Raw genomic sequence first — 25,043 nt, forward strand, 5'->3', positions numbered from 1 at the left:
TATACAGTAAAACCAAGCAATGATTACAAAGTCTGTTTTTTATGAAGTATATCTGTCCCACCATAGTGCCGAAGTACAAGTATATTTGGATTTATTTTTCCACCTTATTTTTTACTGCCCATGTTTCCCTTGTTCTGTGCTATGCTTCTTTCCTATCCTTATTCCTTTTCTGTCTTTGGATTGGATGTGTTTTCTACTTATTATGTTTTCCCTCTACTGATTTGAAATTTAATCATTCTAAGTACTTTGTATTACCTTTATAAATTTAACATCTAAAAATGGTAAATATCTATTTGTATCCTCTTTGCAAACATGAGGATGTTAAAATATATTAATTCTAATCAAATTCCTCCAGTTCTTTATTTAACCTACAAATTTGATATTATTAGTTTTTTATATAGTCAGTGTTTAGGTTTGCCCACATGTTATTTAATTTTTTTGGCTCACCTTTTTTCTTGCATCTCAGACATTCCTTCAAAGTAGAATTGTTTTTACTTTCTGAAATTATGTCTTTGGAACTGTGGATTTAGAATTCATTTCTCTTTGGCTGTTTTAAAATATTCACTTTTATCTTTGCAGTTTTTATTGTGTGTCTAGCTACTGATTTCTTTTTATCGTGTTTTTAACATATAGCTCACTAATGCTCTGTTCATTTCGTTTTCAGTCTTTATTTCCCTTTGGATAGATTTTATTGCTCTGTCTTCAGGTTCACTACTTTTTCTTCCATAGTATCTCATCTGTTATTTCTATTCAGTGTAATTTTCATGTCAGACATTTTTTTTCTCTGGATACCTGAATTGGGTTAATTTTTGTATCTTCTATGTTTCTATTTAATATGCTCAGTTTTTCTCTATCCTTGAATATATGGAATGTTAATCTTTTTAAAGTCTTTTTTCTATAGCTCATTTGTGATGGTATTTCTATTGGTTTGTTTTTCTCTTTATTATGGGTCATATTTTTCTGTTCTATGCATGCTTGGTAATTTTTTAAATTGTATGGCAGGCATTGTGCATTTTTTACTTTGTTGGATAATGATTGTTTCTGTTTTATCATAAATATTTACGAGTTGTGCTTTATAGCTTTATAAAGTTACTTTAATACGTGCAACCAAAGCAGCATTTAATCTAGGAATAATATTACCTTACTACAGGGTAAAATCCTTCTGAAGACATATTATGTCACCTGTGATTTGTGAGTGTTTTTACTCTGGCTGGTCATAGCATGAAACATGTCTGGTCCTAGGTGGGCTCAGGAGATTTTTCCCTTTGCACCTTTCAGCTGGTTCCTTCCCACACTTGGGTAATTCCTTGTATTAATCAGTACTCAGCTGGAGACTTGAGAGTTAGTCTTTGCAGCTCTCTGGGCAGCCTCTCTCGTCTCCAGTACTCTGCTCGATTCACAGATTAGTAGGTTCTCTGGCTTTCCCTGCCCAAACTGTTCCCTAGAAACTCTCTTCAGATGAGTGAGCTAGGGCAATTGTAAGGCCCTATGCACCGACCTTTAAAGAGTAAATTATTATTCTCTAAATGTTCCTTTCTATGACATCCTGTTCTTATTTCTTGGATATAACATTTTCTTATCTCTTTAAAGATGTTAGTGATAGGGTTTCCAAAGATTTTCTTGAACTTGAGTTTGCTTTTATTTGTTTGAGTAAGAGTATGGGACTAAAAATTTGGAAGCTCTGGTAGTTGGGACAGGAGTTGTCAACTGTAAATTTCATGCAGGATGATCTTGCTGGGCCATTTTGGGGGGAATTCTTGATGTCAGTAACAGTAGGTCTTTCCTTTTGGATGGGTTATGTTTCTCAAAGATGATGTTTGAGATAACCTATTTGGATTATGGATGTTCCTGTCTTGTGGGAACAAAGTGGGGGGTAGGGGACTGAAAGCTTGACCATTTAATATGCATATAGTCATTTAATCCTCTTCTTTTTAGTACACTTCCTAGTTTCTCAACTGTATTTGGCATTGTCCAGTTCAAAGATCATCTTGTTTTCTTCTTTTCTAGAGAATAAATCTCTAGTCTTCTATTGGAGTTGGATAGAGAATCTAGGAATTTGGGGGGATGACAAGTAAGGTTGTGCAAACAGGAGTCATTTTTTCCCCTTTCTATTTTTCCCCCCAAACATGAGTTATTTTTGTAGTACTATTCCTTAGTCTATTCTACAGTTTTCTGGGAGAGAGAGAATTGTTAGGGAGATGGTAACTGGACTCCTTGTTCCATTGTCTGGTCACCAGTTTATGGATGTCAAGAAGTATTTGTGGAAGTGACGTAATGATTTCCTGATATTTACATTACAGCTGTAAGACCGGTATATGCTGTCGCTTGTAACAGTTCCAATGTAGACTTAGAGGTAGTATCTCTCCTAGCTCCGTAGTATTCTGGTAGACATCCCTGAGGGCCTAGATTTGCCCTTCCTACTCTTTCAACAATGTTCTACGTGTCTAATCAGCTGTGTTAAATCGGTCCCTTTTTGCTCAAAACAATTTCTGTTCTGCACTTTTTCTAGAATGATACAAAGTTCTATTTTATTTTCCTAAAAATCTACTTGGACTTTTTCTTACACTATCTGTATTAAACCCAGTTTATTAGTCCTGTTTTTATTTTACTCATTATTTTAAACATTTTTATTCTTTGTTAGGTAATATACATGTTTGAATTTTTTTGGTGGAAGACTGATTCTTTGTCTTATTTATTATTTATGTTGGCAGCTTATTCGTGCTTGCCTTTTCCGTCACGTGTCCTGTGATGTTGGAGTGTGGGCTCACCTTTGCTGGGCTTTATTTGTGGGACTCCTATAAGGTCTGCATGCCAGGTGTCCCTCCAGAAAATATTTGCACTTGCTTTTGCTAGCACTTTGGGGAACCACTAGCTTGGACCATTTTAATTTCTCATCTTGAAAATTAAACCCTAGATCTGGGGCAGACGATGGACATAAAATACACCAGGGATACTCCTATCCCTTTCCTTCTCCCATTAATTTTGTCTTTTATTTTGTGGTTGGGCTATTTTTTCTAGTTCACCCTTTTACTGAGAGATAGTCCTGCAAGGTTCCTGGTCAGTGTTATCTGTTACCTTGTGGGAGTCTGAGGTTGTGTCTGCTGTCTGCAAACTTAGATTTATTTTGTTTTCTTATTTATTGCATTCCTCTCTTGTATACTGCTACCACTTGTAAATAAATTATTGAGTTGTGTGGAATGCACTTTCATCCTGTTACCTCACAGTATTATCTGCACTATTTTTTTCCTGTAATCTCTATATAACCTGTTCTCCTATAAAATTGATTCATGTAAACAATGATGTCTCACTTTTAGTTCACAAAGAAAGTCCTGCTTTTGATATACAGGTGAGGCTCTCATAATTTGGTGATACTTGAGATATTCTTCCTTCCTTTCCTAAGTTGTATTTATTACATAAAAGATACACCAAAGTTTAAGATATTAATAAGTATTTTTCAAATATGTTAAGATTCTTTAAAAAACTATAAATTTTCAAATGTTGTTTTGGAACTTCTATAGATATGTTAAGCAAGGGGAAATTTAATGTAGTGAATTAAATGCTTACTACAAAATCATGGGGGAGCTGAAAGTGTGCGTTCTAGGCTGGGACCCCAGAAACAAATCTGAGGACTAGACAGAACCAGCCCACCGGGTGAGCTGTCGCTAGAAACCATCAGTGGAACTATGAATGCCAGCAGCTGGAGTCCATACGCTGTCACCACTGCCACTGCTTCTCAACATCTAGGAGCTGTGACCCTGTGATCAGAAAGCTGCTGCCCCTCTGTCGTTGATGAGTCACCCTTTGGCACAAAGACTCTGGCCGGTGGACACTGGAACATGGGGAAACAAAGCCCCGCTTTTCCTTGTCCTCGATAGCCAGCAGAAACGACGACGACGACCAATAAGAAAAGTGGCCTTGCCCCACAACTCCCACCGGACTTCAGCCAATGGGTGTAACCTAATTTGCAACCAGAAGACTAGGTGCAGTCAGCCTGAGGCTGCATGTTTTTCTGTTTTCCTTCATCTCTAATTAGAAGCAAGGCAGGATTCTGGATACACAGAATCTTTCAACTATATGTGTATGTATGTCTGTGTATGCATAAATATAAAATACATGTAGCCTGGCCGGCATGGCTCAGTGGTTGAGCATCAAAACTATGAACCAGGAAGTTACAGTTCAATTCCCTGTGAGGGCACATGCCCAGGTTGCAGGTTTGAACCCCAGTGTGGGGCATGCAGGAGGCAGCTGATTCTCATCATTGATGTTTCTCTCTTTCCCTTTTCCTTCCTCTCTGAAATTAAAAAACAAACATCTTTTTAAAAAAAAGTAAGTTACTACTGAATTTTTATAAAGTGGTTACTTGTGTCATAGTAGCAATTTCTTTGTGTCCCATATTACAAAATTGTACTGTAATAAAATTCAGTCAGCAGTTGATTTATGTAAACTAATATACTGATAGAAAATTTTGAGATATTAATAGTAGAATATTCCATCTTTAGATGTAGCCAGACTGTCATATTCTAGTTCATTGTAAACAACTTCTTTGATGTAACGCCCTAACAGTGAAAAGAACTGGGAGGTGCATATTCCCAATATCTGAATATTTAAGTAGGGATACACCAAGGTTTAGCTTTAGTCTTGGTATTCAGCCAAATTCAGTTATTTGCCTTTGGGTAGCTGAATAATCAACTAGTTCAGGATCATTTGTGACATCACTGAAATTTTGTATGGAATTATGTGAATATGTAGGTTACCATTATATATAGTCAGTATTGATTCCAGCCATTAAAATAAGGCATTAATTCAGAGTTATTAGCATCTGCGTATTCGCTTTCAAATAGAGGTTCAACAAAATCTCATAAGCTTTCTCTAATAATTCCTTCAAAGTATAAATTTTAGTTATATTTCAAAATAAAATGTTCATTAATCAATGATTATGAAAGCTATTTTATGTAGAAAACAATAGTAACTATTGAATAGGGAAAGAGGTTGACAGTTGATATCAATATTGAAAGAAGAGCCCTAGACAGTTTTGCTCAGTGGATAGAGCATTGGCCTGTGGACCAAAGGATCCCAGGTTTGATTCTGGTCAAGGGCACACACTTTGGTTACAGGCTCCTCCCCAGCCCAGGCCCTGGTCGGGGCACATGCAGGAGGCAATCAGTCAATGTGTTTCACATATATGTTTCTGTCTTTTGCTCTCTCTTCCACTCTCTAAAAATCAATGGGAAGATATCCTCGGGTGAGGATTAAATAAATATACAAATATGTGAATATACACTGAGTGGCCAGATTATTATGACCACCCCATCAGTACTTTATTGACACTTCCAAAAATACTGAATATTGAAAACTTCCTAAGCAAATACTCTCAAGTTTTTATTATTATTATTATTTGCATAACTAATTCACTTCATTGTACTGATGGGGTGGTCATAATAATCTGGCCACTCAGTGTATATTTAAAGGATAAATGCTTGATAACTTTATGATGACAATATATTCTTTTTGAGTCAATAAAAAAAAGTGTGGTTATTTTGTGGCATTACTAAGAAGCTGTTTTGTGGAACATTTGCTATAACAGCTGCCTGTGTACCTTGGAAAACAAAATAAGCCTAATGAACTTAGACTTTGGGCAAGGATATCTCCAGGTAGAATGTAGAAAGCGCCACCTGGTGGGTTTTAGCTGTATAGGCTGAAGTACTAAAGAAATAGCTGAGCTTTAGGGGGTGGTAATACCTACTTAGGTTGCAAGCAGAAGTTAAAGGTGATATAGAGAGCCAGAGCTACTAAATTAGAAAACAAAACTGTTATCTTATCTCTAGCCACACAGGTAGCAAAGTCTCAAAGTAAGATGTGAACACAAGTCCAACTTCAAATCAAGATTGTGACCATCAGACATTTTGATAAGACTTCTGAGAGTTCAAAAAACTAAAAATGGAACTCCCATTTGACCCTGTGATCCCACTTCTAGGAATATATCACAAGAAACCAGAAACACCAATCAGAAAGGATATGTGCACCCATATGTTCATAGCAGCACAATTCACCATAGCTAAGATCTGGAAACAGCCTAAGTGCCCATCAGTAGATGAATGGATTAGAAAACTGTGGTACATCTACACGATGGAATACTATGCTGCTGTAAAAAAGAAGGAACTCTTACAATTTGCAACGGCATGGATGGAGCTGGAGAGCATTATGCTAAGTGAAATAAGCCAGTCAATGAAGGAAAAATACCACATGATCTCACTCATTCATGGATAATAAAGACCATTACAAACTTTTGAACAATAATAGATACAGAGGCAGAGCTGCCTCAAACTGATTGTCAAACTGCAGTGGGAAGGCCAGAGAGGGTTGGGGGGCAGAAGGGAGGGGAGTAAGAGATCAACCGAAGGACTTGTATGCATGCATATAAGCATAACCAATGGACATAAAACACTGGGGGGTAGGGGAGGCCAGGGGATTGCCAAGGGCGGGGAAAAAAGGGACACATATGTAATACCCTTTGTAATACTTTTAGCAATAATAAAAAAAAAGACTTCTGAGAGTTAAGTAAATTTTTCTGTTGAGTAGATTTTTCAAGTGGACAAAAGCCCAAGGGTTTGGTCCCACAGAATCCTGATCCAAAAATGGCAGTAAGAACATCTAGAAAAGCATATGTTGATGCCACTTCTAGGTGTGGCTTTAGGGTATATAATAGACCATAACCAGATATAGAAAACTCAAAGTTTGAAAGAGCGGGGTACTGGCAAAAACACCAACTTGCCTAAAAGATGGGTGAAGCTATAAAAATGCCTCTTGGCCCTTTACCGTTTTTGTATAGGAAGCAGCCTAAGAAAGTTAATCAGCTACAAACAAGGATTATTTCTTCAGGAAGAATAGAGGAAGAGGATGGAAAAGGAGGACATCTCAGACAGTGACACCTCAGGCAGTGTCACAAAAACCATTGTTCTCAGTGGAGAACAGTGAGTCAGGGAGCAAGTCCCAGCGAGCAGGATCAGGGTCTAGTCTGGGAACATTTCCCCATTGCCAGAATGAGGCCCAGTGGGATATCAGAATTGTTATGAGCCAGTGACTATATTCTTCCCCCTTTCCAATGGGTATGTTTATTGTGGTTTCCTGTTCCTTTTCTATAATTGTATAGTGTGTGTGTGTGTGTGTGTGTGTGTGTGTGTGTGTGTGTGTGTGTAGGCAGAAGGGCAGGTAACTTGTCTTTTTATTTCACAGGTCTCTGGATCAAGAGGAGCTGCATTTGCACCTGACATATATCACAGAATCCTAGATTGAAGTGACACCTGGGTGGCGGAGGTAGGAGGGAGGTTTGCTGACTATCCCATCTCCCACTACCTTGTTTTAACTTGTTGATGCCAGGTGGGGGTGGAGGCCCAGATGCCCACTGAGCCCTGCTCAGACACCAGAGGGGGTGTCTTCGTTTCCTATAACTACCACACTCGGTAACTAGGTGTTCCTTGGTTTGTGGCTTGTCTTCACATGGCCTTCCCTTCTTCGCCCGTCTCTCCACTGTGCATCTCTTGTAAGGACACACGTGATTAGACTTAAGGCCCACCCAGGTAACCAAGAATTATTTTACTGAGATCCCTAACTTACATCTGCAAAGATCCTTTTTCCAATAAGGTCACAATCAGGGTCCCAGGGATTTGACAAAGACATGGCTTTTGGGGGACCACCATTCAACATACTACAGAGGAGAAAACGTGCTGGTGGGGATGGTGGCTCGGCATCTTGGCGGGCCTGGGTGACACGGGATCGAGGGAGGGCAGTGAAGCCGGATGTGACGAGCCCTCCTTTGCACTAGCTGGCTGTCTGCTGCTGCGAGGTGAGGTGGAGGCTCACTTTGCCACGGGACTCCACTGACACTACCCAGCAGGGATACAAGGCCCTGCTACCTGCTTCTGCGGTGGGAGGTGGGAAATCAGCTCCCTGCTGGGCCAGCCTGCACCACCTGGAAGGGGCTCAGAGTGCTGCCTGCTTCTGGCAGGGCACAGGGAAGTCTGGCTCCTTGCTCAGCCTTGCCAACACCACCTGCTTCTGTGGGACATGAGCAAGGTGGGGTGGAAGATCGCTCTGCTTGGCCCCGCTCAAACTGTAGGGTGAGGCGGGTGCAATTCTTAGGTTTCTGTTTGGCTGGTGATGGGTAGGTATTGTCAAAAAGATTTTGTTCTGGTAGGCCACCCTCTCATTTATAGCCAGTCCTATGACTAGGAGGAATAGGCTTTTTCTAGAAACTTTTGTTGTTCCTGCCTATGGGTGGTTCCAGGTTGGAGCCTTCTGTAGCTAGTGCCTTGTCCTGAATATATGGGAGGCAACAAGGAAACCGAGAACTCCCTGCTATGTCATTTCTCAAGTCCCAAAGTCCCTAGGAAGTTTGCCCCCTTTCCACCTCTACTCATCTTCCTATGCCTGTTTGTTGTTATGTGCAGAGTCTCTTACTTGTAAGAGAAAAAGGACTTGGGAGGATGGGCTACTACATCTTGGCTAGAACCAGAACTTGATTCATGACTCATTCAATTTTAAATGCTAGATATCATTGGTCATAATTCCAGTGTAACTCTTTTCAATTTTATGTTCATGTTTCTTACAATTATCAATTTTAAGCAGTAAGTGAAGGAAAACCAATTTAAAATATATTTTAATCTTTAATTAGTGATGATCTCTTACTATTTATGCTTTCTTATTGACTTTTTTGCAGAACATTTTCCAGGGGGAAAAAGCAAAAGATAAAAGGACATTAAGAACAATTGTTTCCCTGGTCAGTTTGGCTCAGTAGGTAGAGCGTTGGCCTGGGGACCGAAGGGTCCTGGGTTTGATTCAGGTCAGGGGTGCATGCCTGGGTTGCAGGCTCGATCCCCAGTAGGGGGTATGCAGGAGGCAGCTGATCGATGATTCTCATCATTGATGTTTCTATCTCTCCCTCTCCCTTCCTCTCTGAAATCAATAAAAATATAATTTAAAAAAATAAACAGTTGTTATTGAACATCAGTCTTATATGCGATTCAAAACTATATTTAAGACTGTTCTCTTATATAACTATGAGTTCTCATTTCCACAATGTACCTTCAGTAATTTGTACAAGAATACTGTCTAGAATAGTTTAACAGTCCTTATGCATATTGACTTAGAAATAAACTGCAGTAACTGCTACACATGATTTTATATGGCCTCATTATAAACAGCCTCATTTCTTCTTAGGGAGCGATTGGCAACTATGATGACGTCCACGTTCTGATGAAGCTTTGTGTGTCTTTATTCCATCTTTTACATTGAGGATGAGGTTCACTAAGTTGGAAGGCATAGTTGCTTCAATTATTGATGGGGACAATTTCCCCCTCATTTCTGTCTGGACAAACATCACTACTTTGGAATGCGCTGGATTACTGTAAACAAAGGAAGAATTAAAAACATAAATAATCTTTAGATTTATCTATTGAATTTACAGGCTTGTCTTATTCACAGTGGAGTCCTCCATAGTGATTATGATAGGACACATAGCTATGGAAGGAAGGAGAGAAAAAAGGGAAGGTACAGTGATTCTCACACTCAGACACATTTTACATGAAAACAGTAACTAATCCGACCTACAGTCTTCCCGTCTTCAGTTTTAGTCAGCTTTCCTTTTTGTCACATTGACTTTTAAATTACAAAAGTAATGTGTGCTTTTGAAAATTTAAATACAGAACTGTCATAATTGTTCCCTTCATCCTGTTCCTCAGAGAAAATCACCATTTATAGTTTTGACTGTATCTTTTTGGATGGTTGTCTAAATGTATACAAAGACAGCACACATATGTACACAGATGTACCCTACATATACACACATATACATTTTTGTTTATATAAAAATGAGATGCTTATTTTTCTGCAACTGATTTTATTTTCCTCATAGCAGGATATCATGCACATTTTTCTGTATCAATACATATGGATCAGCTGGATTGTTTTTCATGACTGCATACAGTGTTTCATACTCTACTTAACCAGTTCTTTATTGACTACCATTTGGATTATTTCTCACTTTTTGCGGCGATAAAGCTGCAATAAACATCTTTGTAATATATCTGTTTGCACTTCTATAAATACTTACACTGAATTTCTAAGTCAAGGGTTTTGTACATTTAACATTTTAGTGTTATTTCCAAATTGCCTTCCAAGAGACTAGTTTTTTTTATATTCTGACCCAGTAATTTTTAAACTGGGCTATGTGAAGCCTTTCCAAGGAGTACAAGAAGATGAATAATATTTAAGGGAATACATTTTTTAAAAAAAATTTTGTTATATTTTTAAATCCTTACCCGAGGATATTTTTCCATTGACTTTTAGAGAGCGTGGAAGAGAAAGGGAAAGACAGAGAGAGACATCAGTGTGAGAGAAGCACATTGATTGGTTGCCTCCTGCATGAGCCAGGGCCCGGGCCAGGGAAGGAGCCTGCAACCAAGGTAAGTGCCGTTGACCAGAATCGAACCTGGGACCCTTTGGTCTGCAAGCTGACGCTCTATCCACTGAGCCAAACTAGCTAGAGCTAAGGGAATACCTTTTCAAAACTCTAACTACCACATGTATCTTTTCCTTAAACTGATCTGAGAATATGTCTCTGATGGAGATAAGGGCTTTTCCTTTCCCACCAGCCTCTTCACATCACACTTCTCTTGCTTTTCAAAATGAAGGTATACCTGTCACCCCCAGCCCCTAATAGGAATGACTTATCTATTGAATTTATAGGCTTGTCTTATTCACAATGAAGTCTCTCCATAGTGATTATGATAGGATACATAGCTATGGAAGGAAGGAAAGAAAACAGAAAAGAAGGTACAGTGATGCTTTACCCTGGCACGCAAACACCTTTGAGATGACAAAGGGAAACTTTCATCTATTGGAAGTGAGTTAAGAAAGGGAATGACTAATGACTGGGTGAAAATCCTTACTCAGTCATGTTGTCAATTCTTTGCTTAAATAAAACTTAAGGATCTAATTTAGTTGTCTGTTGATAGGTCATGAAGAAGTTTTTGATTATAGGTTACTATAATTTATGGTACATAGCTCAGATGAAGTTCAAGGGATTGAGGGGCAGTGCTAGACTTATACTCGTTCCATTTTAACCCACGTATTTATGTGAACAAAATTTCTCAGTGCTTATATTTATAAAACGCAAAGTAGAAGTGGACTTGATAATAAGCGTTGCCTCATTTTATTAGGACCAGTAATACTGATCCACAGGTAAACAAGTGTGGTTGGTAGAAGCACAGACTCTGGAACAGTCTGCGTTGGTTAAAGCTGAGCTTTGCTATTACCCATGTGAAACCTTGAAAAGTTACCTAATCTCTCCGAGCTTCCATTTTATCTTCTGTAAAATGGAGACAGTAACACTACCTACTTCGTGAAGTTAATGTGAGGGCCAAATCAATCAATATATGTAAATTGTTTATAATAGTTCCCAGCACATAGTAAGTGCTATCTAAGTTTGGCTAGTAATAAAAAAATGTATTTCCAATAACAGTTTTAATAATTATATACCAGGTAACATATTTGGTAATATGTTATCTGCTTTGATAAATATGTAATAATAATTTAATCCCACACACACTTATATTTTTATTTTTTCAATTTTTAAATTTCTTTATTAAGGTATTACATATGTGTCCTTATTCCCCCACACTTATATTTTTAATATTTAGATACTTATAGTCACAGAAAATAAAATTAATTTTGAAAATTAAATACTCATTTTTGCAGAGAACTATGATAGAATGATTAATAAAAGAATTCAAAGCACAAAGCATATTTTACTAGGATAAAGTTATGTGAGAGAAAAAGAGTAAAAATACGGGTTCAAGGAGAAAAGGAATGATGTAAAAATCTGATTTAAAGGTTGTATATGTTTTTAAATTGATAATGTAATATGTTATGGAATTTGTATTCTATAAAATACATTTATAAGGGCATTATAACAAATTTTTAAGTAGTCAATATTTACTAGTATAATATTCATAAGGAATACAGGTCTAAAATGTAATTTTATTTTTACTTCATTCACATAAATATTTTTCTCATATTGAAGTTTATATTGGACCAATATAAAGTTTTTACATTTATCTTTATGTACCAATATTTTTTACTTAATATAAAATCATTTAGCAAAAATTAAAACTTAAGGATTTTGTGAAATGATATACACTAAGTTAATGTACATGAACTTACAGAATGGTATTTTATGTTACCATTTTTATTATCACTAGGCTGGCCATCTGTAGGCAATGACTCATTTCTGATTTCCAACTCTTATCTGAATTTACCTACCAGAAGTCTCATTTTGAAGGAATCTGTTCTTAGTAGGCAGTCTATTAGAAAGAATGTGTTCAAGATAAAGCATTCATTGCTGATAAATGTAACTGTATTATAAGTCTAGGGAATTTATTTTCAATTCACAAATATCCCTTAGTAATTCACAGAACTGACTCTATGAAGAAAAATAAAACATCAGGTTAATGTTAACCCCGGAGGGGAAAAACTGTGTATGTGTGACTTGTCCCAGAAACCTCAAATCATACTTTATAGTGAATTATCTTTTCTGATTATACTTCATGTGAAAATACTTATAACAATTATTTTAAAGATCACATTCTATTAGGGGCCATTTTTCCCCAATAGAATGTGCTGGTACATATTCTACTAATGAGTTAGGGATCCTTTAATTAAACCACAAATTGAACTTAAAAACTGTTACAATAAAGAAATGCAAATGATACTTACTCTTTCAGAGGTGAACAGACAAAGCCACAAGCATGGTTATAACCACGGATATAATGTGAAGATGGAGGATATCCTGGAAAATCCACACTTTTAGCTAAGTGATTTAAAAAGAAATAAAATGAAACCTCTTCCACAAAGGTAAAAAATTCTATTTCAAGTAGCGTGTTTTAAAATATATACATATAACACAGCTTTTAATTTATCTTAGGTATTATCAGCACTGACATTGGTTTTATACATGGGTTGTATGTTTGTACGTATGAATGTGTACATAGGCCAAAACTGAGAAAATACCAGTTTGAGCACGATTGTCCTCTCAAACATTTTCGTGCTAGTATTTCTAAAGATGCTATTGTTACCTTTTACATTCAGGAAGAACTGTTCAAAGTATCATTTTATTACTTTCTGAGATTTGAAGCAAAAGAAGTCACAACGAAAAAGGCTATTAGGAGAATGGATTTATAGATTTTTTGTTAAATCATTTTTAAATAAAATATTGGATGTATTTATTTGGCATGTCAAAGAAGATAGTTTAAATGTCCTTTTCTGCAAAATCTCTAAATTCAAATTATAATTAAAAATCAGAAGTTTGCCCGACTGGTGTGGCTCAGTGGTTGAGCATCAACCTATGAACCAGAAGGTCACAGTTCGATTCCCAATCAGGGCACATGCCCAGGTGGCAGGCTTGATTCCCCAGTTAGGGTGCATGCAGGAGGCAGCCAATCAATGATTCTCTCTCATAAATGATTCTCTTTCTTTCCCTTCCTCTCTGAAATCAATAAAAATATATGTTTTAAAAAATCAGTAGAGTTGTTTTAGGAATTATGCAGTATAATTGTATTGAATATGAATACAGAAGGGAGGTGATTTGATAATGATTGTTGATGATAATTATATGTACTCTTTCAAAAAATATTTTTTAAACATATGTATTCTGTGCAACTGAATCCTGCTCTTGTCAGAGAAGATGGATTTTCCCATGTGATTTTAACATAAGCTATCAATTCTGTGGGAAGTACAATGTTAAGCATTAGCTTTGGTCTAGCTTAGGAAACAAGTGTGGTTGAATGAATTTTCCATTTTTATTACTTGTTTCATCACCTTAACAGAGCCTATTCTGTTGGCATGATGATACTTCCAGAAGTGATATTAACATATTTTCCCTGTTTAAAATATGGAGATTATGCTTGTTCGTAAAAGAAAATTTGTTTTATTCCACGAACAGATATGGGTCTTTTGTGAGGGATATTGGGTTGGTAGTTAGTACTGATTTTGGAAAATTAGAAAGACTTGTGTTTTAATTCTGGCTCAGCAGCTTATTGCTATCTAACTTGTTTCCTCTGAACTTCAGTTTCCGTACGGGTGCGATAAAGCATGCAAAATATTTAACTCAAAGCATAGTAAAGTGAACAACAGCAAAAGAAAGGTGAAGAAGAAAACTATCCATATTCATTGATAATTAATTCAAAGAAATTGCTTAAAGCAAATTCAGTACTGATCACTGAATGACTCGTTACAACCATTTGTTGATTTTGATTTCAGACTTCTTTTATACCCCTAAAAATGAGATAGAAATGGTCTGCTTTCAAAACACAGAAAATAGCAGATCTATGACTCAGACACCATTTTGCGTTGTAGACAGTGAATAGATTTTCATCTGCCCTCGTTTTAACAATGAGGTAACTAAATGACAGCTATCTGAAAGGGTGAACATCAGTCCTTAGCGGCATGTTGCACCTGAGCTAAGTGTGTGTGAGTGCTATTAGCACAGCTCTGGACTCTGAAACTTACTACCACGGACGTATCAGAAACCTTGTTGGGAAGTAGTAATTAACAACACTTAACTGTCCCTATCTCCAGGTAGCTTACAGTACGGAAAGCTATTCAGATAGTAGTGGTCAGATTAAATTGAGTTGTGGAGAGAAACAGGGCTCTAGGCCGCTGTCCTGCCCAAGATCCTTCATCATGACTTATCTGGAGTTGTCTGGCTCCAAAGATCTTCATGGTATGAACTGGTAATGTTTCAAGTGAATATACACATTAAGAAATGGTCACACGCTGGGGTTTTACTGGGTGACATATTTTGGGAGGCTAAGGATACATCAAAACCCCTACCTTCTAAAAGAAACATAAGCACATTGTGTAAAGACCCACCTAGTAAAAATAGGAGTTTTGTCAGTTATTGGATAAGCTCATTCTATGCAATCTACACTAATAAAAGACAGAAATGCTAATTGACCATATCTTCATGACGCCCAACAGCCAATCAGGAGTATGCAAATTAACCCAACAAAGATGGCGGGTTAATTCGCATACACGGGTGCCGAGCGGCCGGGGGCGGGGCAGGATGCAGGCATTCTGCACTACCCCAGTCGCTCCGGGCCTCTGGGCAGCATGGGAAGGCAGAAAGGCAGCTCCGGGCCAGATCGAAAGCAGAAAGGTGGCCCCTGCCAGAGCAAAGGCGGTGACAGCAGCCAGGGGAAGGCAGGCCCATTCTTGCACAAATCTTCATGCATCGGGCCTCTAGTTCAAATATAAAATGATATATCTAAAGATTACTTTTGTTTCTCAGTGGTTTTAAAATGTTTGCTGTGTAGTTTCAGCCTACAGGTATTTACCTGTACTCAGTGGTGTGGTTATATGCTGCAAAAAGGCCAGGAGATGCCACACCATTGACTATGATGTAAAAGGCACCTCCAGAGTAGGGTAAAAACAGCAGGCTGGTCTACATTATACATGTATGTATTAGTCTCACCACGTAAATAAAAAATAAATAATTGAAAATATATTTCTTCCAAAATGTGAGTTAAAGGGAAAAATTATTAATAACTCATAGTAATTCTAAAATGTGGGCAAAATGTTTCAACTTACAACTGATCACATACACATTCCCTTCATGGCACTTGCTGTGCACTATGTCGACAAAGTCTCGGGGGGAAATTGAGCCCATGGCAAAACTTTGTGTAATGGCATGACATATGAATGTGTCCTGAAACAAATCAAACCATAAAGATTGCAACAATTAGTTAATATCTATTCCTTGTACTGCTCCCCAAAGAATTTCACTGTAGAAGATTGGCCTCTACTTGGAAAAAGCAGGACTTTGCAATTTTAAGAACTTATCACCCTATCAGCCTGCATTTTCTGTGTTAAAGGAACATTAGGTATTATTATAAGTACAAGACAACAAAAGCAAAAACAAACAAGCGGGACTACATCAAACTAAAAAGCTTCTGCACAGCAAAGGAAACCATCAACAAAATGAAAAGGGGCCCTTGTCAGTGTGGCTCAGTGGTTGAGTGTCAACCAATGAACCAGGAGATCACAGTTCGATTCCTGTTCAGGACACATGCCCAGGTTGCAGGCTCAATCCCTAGTAAGGAGCATGCAGGAGGCAGCTGACCAATGATTCTCTCTCGCCCTCTCCCTGCCTCTCTGAAATCAATAAAAACCTATTTTAAAAAATGAAAAGGGAACCTACAGAATTAGAGGAAATATTAAATCATATATCTATTTATATAATTATTAATGCATAAAATTCAAAAGTAATCTTTATACAGAGGCAGAGCTGCCTCAAACAGATTGTCAAACTGCAGCGGGAAGGCCGGGGAGGGTTGGGGGGCAGGAGAGAGGGGGGGAAGAGATCAAGCAAAGGACTTGTATGCATGCATATAAGCATAACCAATGGACATAAGACACTGGGGGGTAGGGGAGGCCAGGGGATTGTCAAGGGCAGGAAGAAAAAAGAAGACATATGTAATACTCTTTGTAATACTTTAAGCAATAAAACAATAAAATAAAAAAATTTAAAAAAGTAATCTTTATATCATCTACACTTTGACATTTTAAATGAAGAAATTAAAGCCTAACAGATAACTAGAGATAAGTACAGAACTAGAACCCAGATTCCCTGATTCCCAGTACAACCATTCCACATTGGCTAGCTAATGTATTATGAAAAGTATATTGATTTAGCACCTATGGTGTAAGGCCTAAAATTAAGTGACCAATATTATGTGTTGACATCTGGTGAAAATAGGGTCTTAACTGGCCTAACTGCAAGTTTCTCTCCTGACTGTTCCCATGAATACGGACTTTAGCCAAACAACCCTCCTTATCGACTGGATCAGGCACAGTGTCTGCTAGCCTGGAGAATTATTCCGACAGCCAAGTGCATCCTCCTGCAGGATTCGGGGTCATCTCAACCTTTTGGTACTATAAAGCCTGCCTCCCTGGTTATTCTCTGTCCCCCGGTACAGCTCCCATGACACACGGCCTGGCAGGATGTATCCTTAGCCAGGCTATTGCATGGTATTGCCTCAGCATCCATTTTGTTTGGCCAAGCAGCCTGCAGGGGCCTTAAACTGACACTAGCCCCCTCATACAAGTGGATGCCAAGGATACCAGCCCACACTCACAAGCAAATGCAAGTTCTGATATGACTGTCCCAATAGTCCTGGGTTCAACAGTCTCCCCAGCCTCGCAGGGCCTCCTTCCTCTTGTGACCCCTTAGATAAAACACCCCAGGGAGCTTACCAAAACGCTGCTCTTTTTGGTTTGAGTTGACCGATCAGACCTTAGCCTGGGAATTCCCTCGCACACTCCACCCACAGACCCTAACAAAGACATGTGCCTCAGGCCCTGCCCGTCTCTGCCTGTACCTGCCTTGCCCTCCCTGCATGGCCTCTTGAGGCTTCACTGTGTGCTTCCTCCAGGACCTGTGACTAATTTTAATTTCTCTTATGAGCTGTTGTTGAAACACGGCTCACCATCCGGCACCCTATGCTCCACTTAACAAATGTTAACAAAATAACAGTCCTCCTCTGGGCTGTGATTAATTATTAATAAACTACTGTTGATCTCATTTGCCTAGTGGCAGGTATCATGTTTTACCACCCCTACAACCCTTGGCTAGGAATCCTGCGCTCACCAATGGGATGAATGAGTCAACTAAAACACGCTCCTAAAGAGGAACACTATAAATATTCATAAGAAGGTAAAATAATTCTTTTATAGGGTAAAGCTATTCAGAGATACTGTGGTATACTGTAAAGGGCCAGGAATTTGGGATCAGATCAGGTATAAACCCTGGTTCTATCATGTACTGGCTGTGCTGACCTTGAGCAAGTCACATAATTTCTCTGACTCTATTTTCAAGTTTTTTGGTGCTAAGTCTTGTATTCTTTCCATTATTACAGCTGAGTTGCAGCAACAGCAGGAAGACCTGAAGTGCTAATGGAACGATGTAATTAGTCTAATACAATCATGAATGAAACATTACAATGTTTGGATTTTCATTTGCGATGGACCACATTTTTCTTTTTTTTATTATTTACTTTTTAAAAATATATATTTTTTTTTCAGAGAGGAAGGAAGAGGGAGAGAGAGATAGAAACATCAATGATGAGAGAGAATAATTGATTGGCTGCCTCCTGCATGCCCCTTACTGGGATCAAACCTGCAACCCGGACACGTGCCCTTGACCAGAACCGAACCTGGAACCCTTCAGTCCACAGGCCAACACTCTATCCACTGAGCCAAACCAGGGCTGGAACATATTTCTCAAACGAAAGGTACAGATCCCAAGAGGGTCATGGACGTGTGTTGTTTGTTACCTGACTTACCTTTCTGGGCTTCTCCCCGCAACTCCCAGACTTTAAAATCAGCTTAATAAAAGCAGGCAAAGTTAACCTACAGAGTTGTAAATAAATGATAAAATGGTGACAGACTTATTTGTGGGACATTTGTTTCTTTTGATAAGTGGAATGTAGTTTGGAGACTCAAAGAGCCAAAGACCCAGTGATGTGGAGTTTTATAAATGCAATTGTTTGTGAAAATCATAAAAGTATGCTAACATTCACATTTGCCACCTCTTTCTAATAAAGTTTTTGTTAGCCAAAATTGTGCAACTCAATTTTTAAAAACATCTTACTGAGCTGTAATTTACATACCACAAAGTGTAGCAGTCTTAATAAGAGATCTAGTGAACTGCTCCCAAGTTCAGAATCCCTTACCCCACTTCTTTCTTGTTTCTACCTCTTTGTACATCTCATTATTACTTTCATTTATATCATATTTTTCTTCTCCTGAATTTTCTTTATTTTTGTTATTGAGAATATTACAGATGTCCCCCATTTCTGCTCCCCCCATCTTTGATCTCCTCTACTCAGCTCCCACTCCACCCCAAGCCTTCACCACACTATTGTCTGTGTCCATAGACTAGACATATATGCATATATCTACCCTCAGCTCATACTGATCTTTTCTCCTCCCCTCTTCTAAGCCCTACTTGCTTCTATGATCACTTTCTACACCAATTATTTATATTTCCTTTCCTCATTGTTTTTCCTCTCTCTTCATCTTCATTTAACTGAGATAATGTATTTAAACTGTTTCTAAAACCACAACCATGTATATGTTATTTCACACTTTATCCTTCTCTTTAATTACATGCTGTTCCTTCTTAAGTCCCTACAGTATGTGTCTGCATTTTTCCTGTTATTTAAGCTATTATCCTAAATAATAAAAGGGTAATATGCAAATTGCCCCTAACAGCGGAACGCCCAGTTGCTATGATGCGCATTGACCACCAGGGAGCAGATGCTCAACGCAGGAGCTTCCCCCTGGTGGTCAGTGCGCTCCCACAGGGGGAGCTCCGCTCAGCCACAAGCTGGGCTGATGGCTGCAAGCACAGCGGGGTGGCGGGAGCCTCTCCTACCTCCTTGGCAACGCTAAGGATGTCTGATGGATGGCTCCTGGGCTGCCAGAGGGGTGTCTGACTGCCAGCTTAGGCCCGATCCCCCCAGGGAGCAGGCCTAAGCCAGCAGGTGGACATCCCCCGAGGGGTCCTGGACTGTGAGAGGGTGCAGACTGGCCTGAGGGACCCACCCACCCACCAAGTACACAGATTTTTGTGCACTGGGCCTCTAGTCCTATATAATAAAAGCCTAATATGCTAAGTATCCAGTCGTCCATTCAACCAATCAAAGCATAATATGCTAAGCTGCTCTACTGCTCGCTATGACATGCACTGACCACCAGGGGGAAGACAGCTGACCAGTCGACCAGTTGCTATGACGTGCACTGATCACTAGTTGGCAGACGCTCCAACCAGTAAGTTAGCTTGCTACTGGGGTCCGGCCCATCAGGACTGAGCAAGATGGGCCAGACATGCCCTGGAGCCCTCCCGCATCTCTCCCCAGCCCCAATTGTGCACCGGTGGGGTCCCTTGGCCTGGCCTGTGCCCTCTCAAAATCTGGGACCCCTCGAGGGATGTCAGACAGCCGGTTTCAACCTGATCCCGCAGGCCAGGCTGAGGGACCCCCCACTGGTGCACGAATTTGTCCTTATCCCTACGAATTTGTGCACCAGGCCTCTAGTGACCAATATAAATATACTGACTTCCCTTTACCAAGGCATGTTTAATCTTTTCTCCACCTAATGTTGGAGAATCCAGGAGTTTGTCCCTTCATAACCAAAGGCACACATCTTCAAGAAAGCTAACCAGATTCAGAATGTGGTGTGCATTTAAAACAGAAAGCAGCTAACTGCAATTAAACTCTTGAGTGATAAAGAAGGAAGTTTTAAGGCTTTTATAAAGATTTCAACTCAACGTGAATCTATAAAATTGAAGTGTCTACCTAACATAGGTTTAATAAACTTAAATCATTAAGATATAAAACTAAAAATATATTAATACAGGAAAAGTTTAATATTAAACAACAAATTACCGAATCAATCTTGTGTATCATATTGTACACTTTCAATGATTTGTCCCATGTAATTCTAATTTCAGGCTTGTAGAGGAAATCAGCTAGTTTAGATGTTGGTTCTGAAATTATTCCTTCAGCACGATATCTATAGTTAACAAAATAAAGAAAATTCAAAATTTAATTCAGTCTAAGTTGAAAATATAATGTTATCATAGTATAACACAGACTAATTTAGCAATCAACAGTAAAGAAAATTTGAGGGTCATATCTGCAATTCAAAACACTAATATTCAATTAGAAGTAGCAAGGTTTATTTAAATATATATTATAATAATTAATATAAATTATTTCAAAGTTCATTTTTCTAAAAACTTTGTTTATAATGTTTCTGTAGATTTTTTTCATTTTTTTATTAACTAAGTTATTACATATGTGTCCTTATCCCCACGTTACCCCCTATCCGCCCCCACTCATGCCCTCACCCCCCTGGTGTCTGTGTCCATTGGTTAGGCCTATATGCTTGCATATAAGTCCTTTGGTTGATCTCTTCCCCTTACCCCCACCCTCCCCTACCTTCCCTCTGAGGTTTGATGGTCTGATCGTTGCTTCTCTGTCTCTGGATCTGTTTTTGTTCATCAGTTTATGTTGTTCATTATATTCCACAAATGAGTGGAATATTAAAAAATATTTTTATTTCAGAGAGGAAGGGAGAGGGCGAGATAGAAAGATCAACGATGAGAGAGAATCATCAATCTGCTGCCTCCTGCATCTCCCCATGGGGATCGAGCCCACAACCCGGGCATGTGTCCTGACCAGGAATCGAACCTCAACCTCCTAGTTCATAGGTTTATGCTCAATCACTGAGCCATGCCAGCTGCGCTGTAGTTATTTTTCTAGAGGGGCAAATTTCATTTAGGATTTTTCTAAAATCTTTCTTTTAAACATTTATCTGCTGTGTTTATAAGTCAACAGTAATTGATAAGAAGTTTGTGTGGCTATGCAGCCCCTTTCAGCCCCAATTCTTAATTAATTTAAGTATGTAATGTGGTATAAATGAGAGGTCAGCACACTTTAAATTCTAGATACATAAATGCCACTGAATTCAAAACAATAATTGCAAATAGGAAATTGTACTTACATATTTCCAAGGAATTTTTTAGAAGCCTTGCTAGAAACAGTTATTTTTTTCTCAAAGGGAAAAAAAATTAACAAATAAGTTAGCTGTCAAGTACAGAAAAAAAAAGGGAAAAAAAACACAACAAAATAAAACAAAGCAAAAGTAAATTGTTTGTTTGTAAAAAAAAAATTTGTTTTAAATCAACTGTTTCTCATTTAAAAACAAAAACTTGAAACATTTGTTTTCTTACTGAAGATTTAACTACTTTCCAGCCTGATGTATCTTGACTGTAACCTAAAATATCTTGAGTGGTTTGTTGGGCAAGTACCTTATAGTCCATCTACCTGCAAAGTTTTAAAAAGAAATGATTGGTAAGAATGTGATCATGCAAAGCGTTTTAAAATGCTGTGTTACATTTGATTCCTGTTTCTACAGTGCCGCTCACAAGGCAATGAACAATAATTACTTGTTGAATGCCCGCAGGCAAGAGGCCCTTCCTCCCTGTTCGCAATGAGAAAATGTGGATGTGGCTTCGAGGCTCTGGAGTCAGAGAGACCTGGCTCACCTCCGGTCTCTGCCATGGGCTAATTGTGAACCACGTTATTTGATATTTCTGTTTCCCCATTTTCTCAAGCTTTAAAACTGGGATAGTACCTAACCCTGTAGAAGTAATGTGAGGATTAAGTGCGATAATGCACTTAAATGTCCTACCCCATTGCTAGGCATATAACCACCAAAAAATCATTATTATTTCTATCAGCTTCTTCATGCTTTTTTGCTTGTGTAAAGCACCACAATCTGTTGACCAGGTGTTCTTGGAAATTAATCTTTTTAAAGTGAGTGGCAGTGGCTCTAAATGATGTGACCCCTGGCTTCCTCTCCAACGGCAACTCCTGTCTTCGACTCTCCCACTTAGCTGTTGTTCCTCAAAAGCAACTAAGCATCTTCCTACCTCAGGGCCGTTGTACTTGCTGTTCCCTATGCTTGTAACACTCTTCCCCAATATGGATGGATGACTGCGCTTCACTGGCGTCTTTGTTTAATGTCAGACGGGATATAAAGTTAGAATCAATTCAGTAGGGGTTAGGTATCGAGGTAGGTGTGGCAAATACGGTTGAGTAAGATATTGTTTCTGCTGTGAATGAGCTCAGGAGCTGGAGTCTCATCGATCCTTTGGCCCATCACCTAGTTTTCAGTTAAGAGAAGCTGGCTGGTGTGGTGGGAAGAGGGTGACAGCACAGAGCTGGATTCAAATCCTGCCTTTGCCACTCACACCAGCTATATCATTTTGGATAAATTGCTTAACCTGAATTTCAACTTTCATATCTATGCCTTTTTTCATAGACACAGATAATAATACCTATCTCATGGGGTCATCGTAAGGATTGAGTTAATATGTGTAAAAGTGATTGAAACAGTGTGGAGCCCCTTCTTGGTGATCAAAAAGGTTAGTTTCTGTTCTTAAAACGGACACATCTAGAACTACCTTTTCAAGAAACTCTCCAAAGAGCTGCCTCACTAAACCTTCTTAACGTTTAATTATCAGGACATGTCTTCCTTAGCTCTCACCTAAAGCTCTTTAGGTTGGAACGTAAATCTATTTTCTCCTGTTTAGTTCTCCATCAAGGCATGACACCTGGTTGACATCTCTACTTGAAAAGCTTTCATAAACCACTGTAACTCCTCTTTCCTGGTAGATTCTTAGTTTCTTTATCTTTCCTAATAGATCTAGTCCAGAATTTTAATAACTATTGGGACTCTTCTCCAAATCCTCCTGGAGGTCTCCATATCTCTTAAACTTCGAAGTAGAATTATTTTTATCCATGAATTAGGTCAATTTATTTGATATGTTCCTTTATATCTTCTCAGTGTCCTTTATTTACACTTTATGCTTTTATCAGGAAACATGTGCACATTACATATGCTCCGAGATGGAAGAAAAAGGTAGTAAGAGAAACATTAAAGATACTGTCAACGAAAAGAACTGTTAAATTATTTTAAAGAATGGCAGGTTAAAAAACATTTAGGTGGAACGTGGATTTAAAAAGTCTAACTTTTAAATATATATATTTATTTCAGAGAGGAAGAGAGAGGGAGAGAGAGATAGAAACATCAATGATGAGAGAGAATCGTTGATTGGCTGCCTCCTGCAGGCCCTCTACTGGGAATCAGTCCTGCAACCCAGGCATGTGCCCTTGCCCGGAATCGAACCCAGAACCCTTCAGTCTGCAGGCGAGGCTCTACCCACTGAGCCAAACCGGCCAGAGCAAAAAGCCTAAGTTTTTAGGCTCATGCCATTAGCAGTCTGTGGCTGGCCCCTGACCTGGATTTGTCTCAGCAAGTATAAGTTATTTATTTCCGACCAGCAACATACATGATATTGACTGCTTTAGGAATTGCACAGATGATAGAAACATACCGGTAGAGTGTCAATCGCAGGGGCTCTGTCCTATTCGTTGTCAAATCACCTAGCACTTACTGCCACAATAAACATGTGTTTAACGGAACCACTCAACTGAATGTTATCGTTTCTGGATGTTTTTTCATTTGCTAAGAAAAAAGGGGGGAAGATTAAGTGCAGGGAGCTAGAGAGGATGAAAACAAGAGAGCAAACAGCTGAATGCCCGGCATCACCTGGTGGCGGGACATGGGCCGCGGGGAGTGTGTTCCGCCGGGGTCACCCAGGTGTCTTCGCCCGCAGGGTCAGTGGGAAAGAAGCCTCCGCCGACACCGCGATGGCATCTTTTTTGATCCACCACCTGGTTGAAACTGGATTCTTCGCACCTCAGAGGCTGAGCCAGCCTTGCAGACGGTTCACACACGTTGTTACGTGGGTCTTTACATCGGTTTGTACAGCATCATCTCCCTCTTCCCGGGCTGCCTGCCGGGCTCCCCCATCCGCACTGGGTCGCCGCCATTCTTCCTGGGAATCCAGGTCCCCACGGGGTCGGTTGGATCCCAGCCCTCCTTCCTCCCATCCCGCATCTGCTTTGAGTGTGAGGGGCTGGGCAGCCCCGGAGGGCCGGGCTCGGGGAGAAAATGGGGAAGTGACTGGGGAGGGAGGGGAGGAAGCGGTCGGGGACGCTGCCCCTGGTCCAGGTGATGCCTTATCCCGGAAAGGGGTGCTCTGAAAGCGGGGAGACCAGCTCACTTGGAAGGACTGGGGAGGTGGGGCCGGCGCTCGGAGACCCGAAACGTCAGCCGCACGCGCCCCAAATCTCCCCGACCGAGTCCCCTCACTCAGCCCCGGGAGCCGGCGGGAGGAGACTCGGCCGGTCATCCGCGCAGGCTGGCCACCAGCAGCGGAGACGGCGGTGGTGGAGGTTGTGCGCGGCACCGACGTGGACGTACGTAGTACGTGGACTAACACCCACCCCAGAGAGAGGCGTGGGGAGAAACTACACTTCCCAGCAGGCAGCGCGACCGAACGCCCCGCGGCGCCG

At 39.5% G+C, this 25,043-nt stretch overlaps 1 protein-coding gene across 1 annotated transcript; it reads right to left on the reverse strand.

The window, feature by feature from the left end:
• Window positions 1–8,939: 8,939 nt before the first annotated feature.
• On the reverse strand, window positions 8,940–23,711 carry STARD6 (StAR-related lipid transfer (START) domain containing 6). The gene is made up of 6 exons (XM_014538877.1): window positions 21,851–23,711; window positions 21,622–21,671; window positions 20,502–20,628; window positions 15,643–15,760; window positions 12,772–12,865; window positions 8,940–9,401 (listed from the first exon to the last, which is right to left on the reverse strand). The coding sequence occupies exons 1-6, from the start codon at window positions 21,938–21,940 to the stop codon at window positions 9,203–9,205; spliced, it is 678 nt and encodes a 225-aa protein (XP_014394363.1). The 5' UTR covers window positions 21,941–23,711; the 3' UTR covers window positions 8,940–9,202.
• Window positions 23,712–25,043: the final 1,332 nt, after the last annotated feature.

The sequence above is a fragment of the Myotis brandtii genome, unplaced genomic scaffold (genome assembly GCF_000412655.1).
Source record: "Myotis brandtii unplaced genomic scaffold, ASM41265v1 scaffold200, whole genome shotgun sequence".
NCBI lineage: Eukaryota > Metazoa > Chordata > Mammalia > Chiroptera > Vespertilionidae > Myotis > Myotis brandtii.

What these genes read in the sequence shown, in the direction of transcription:
- STARD6 (XM_014538877.1), bottom strand. Translation starts at nt 21,940, where the DNA reads ATGGACTATAAGGTACTTGCCCAACAAACCACTCAAGATATTTTAGGT. An exon ending in AAAAAATTCCTTGGAAATAT is followed by an intron (nt 20,629 to 21,621) that starts GTAAGTACAATT and finishes TGTTAACTATAG; the next exon opens with ATATCGTGCTGAAGGAATAA. An exon ending in TGATACACAAGATTGATTCG is followed by an intron (nt 15,761 to 20,501) that starts GTAATTTGTTGT and finishes GATTTGTTTCAG; the next exon opens with GACACATTCATATGTCATGC.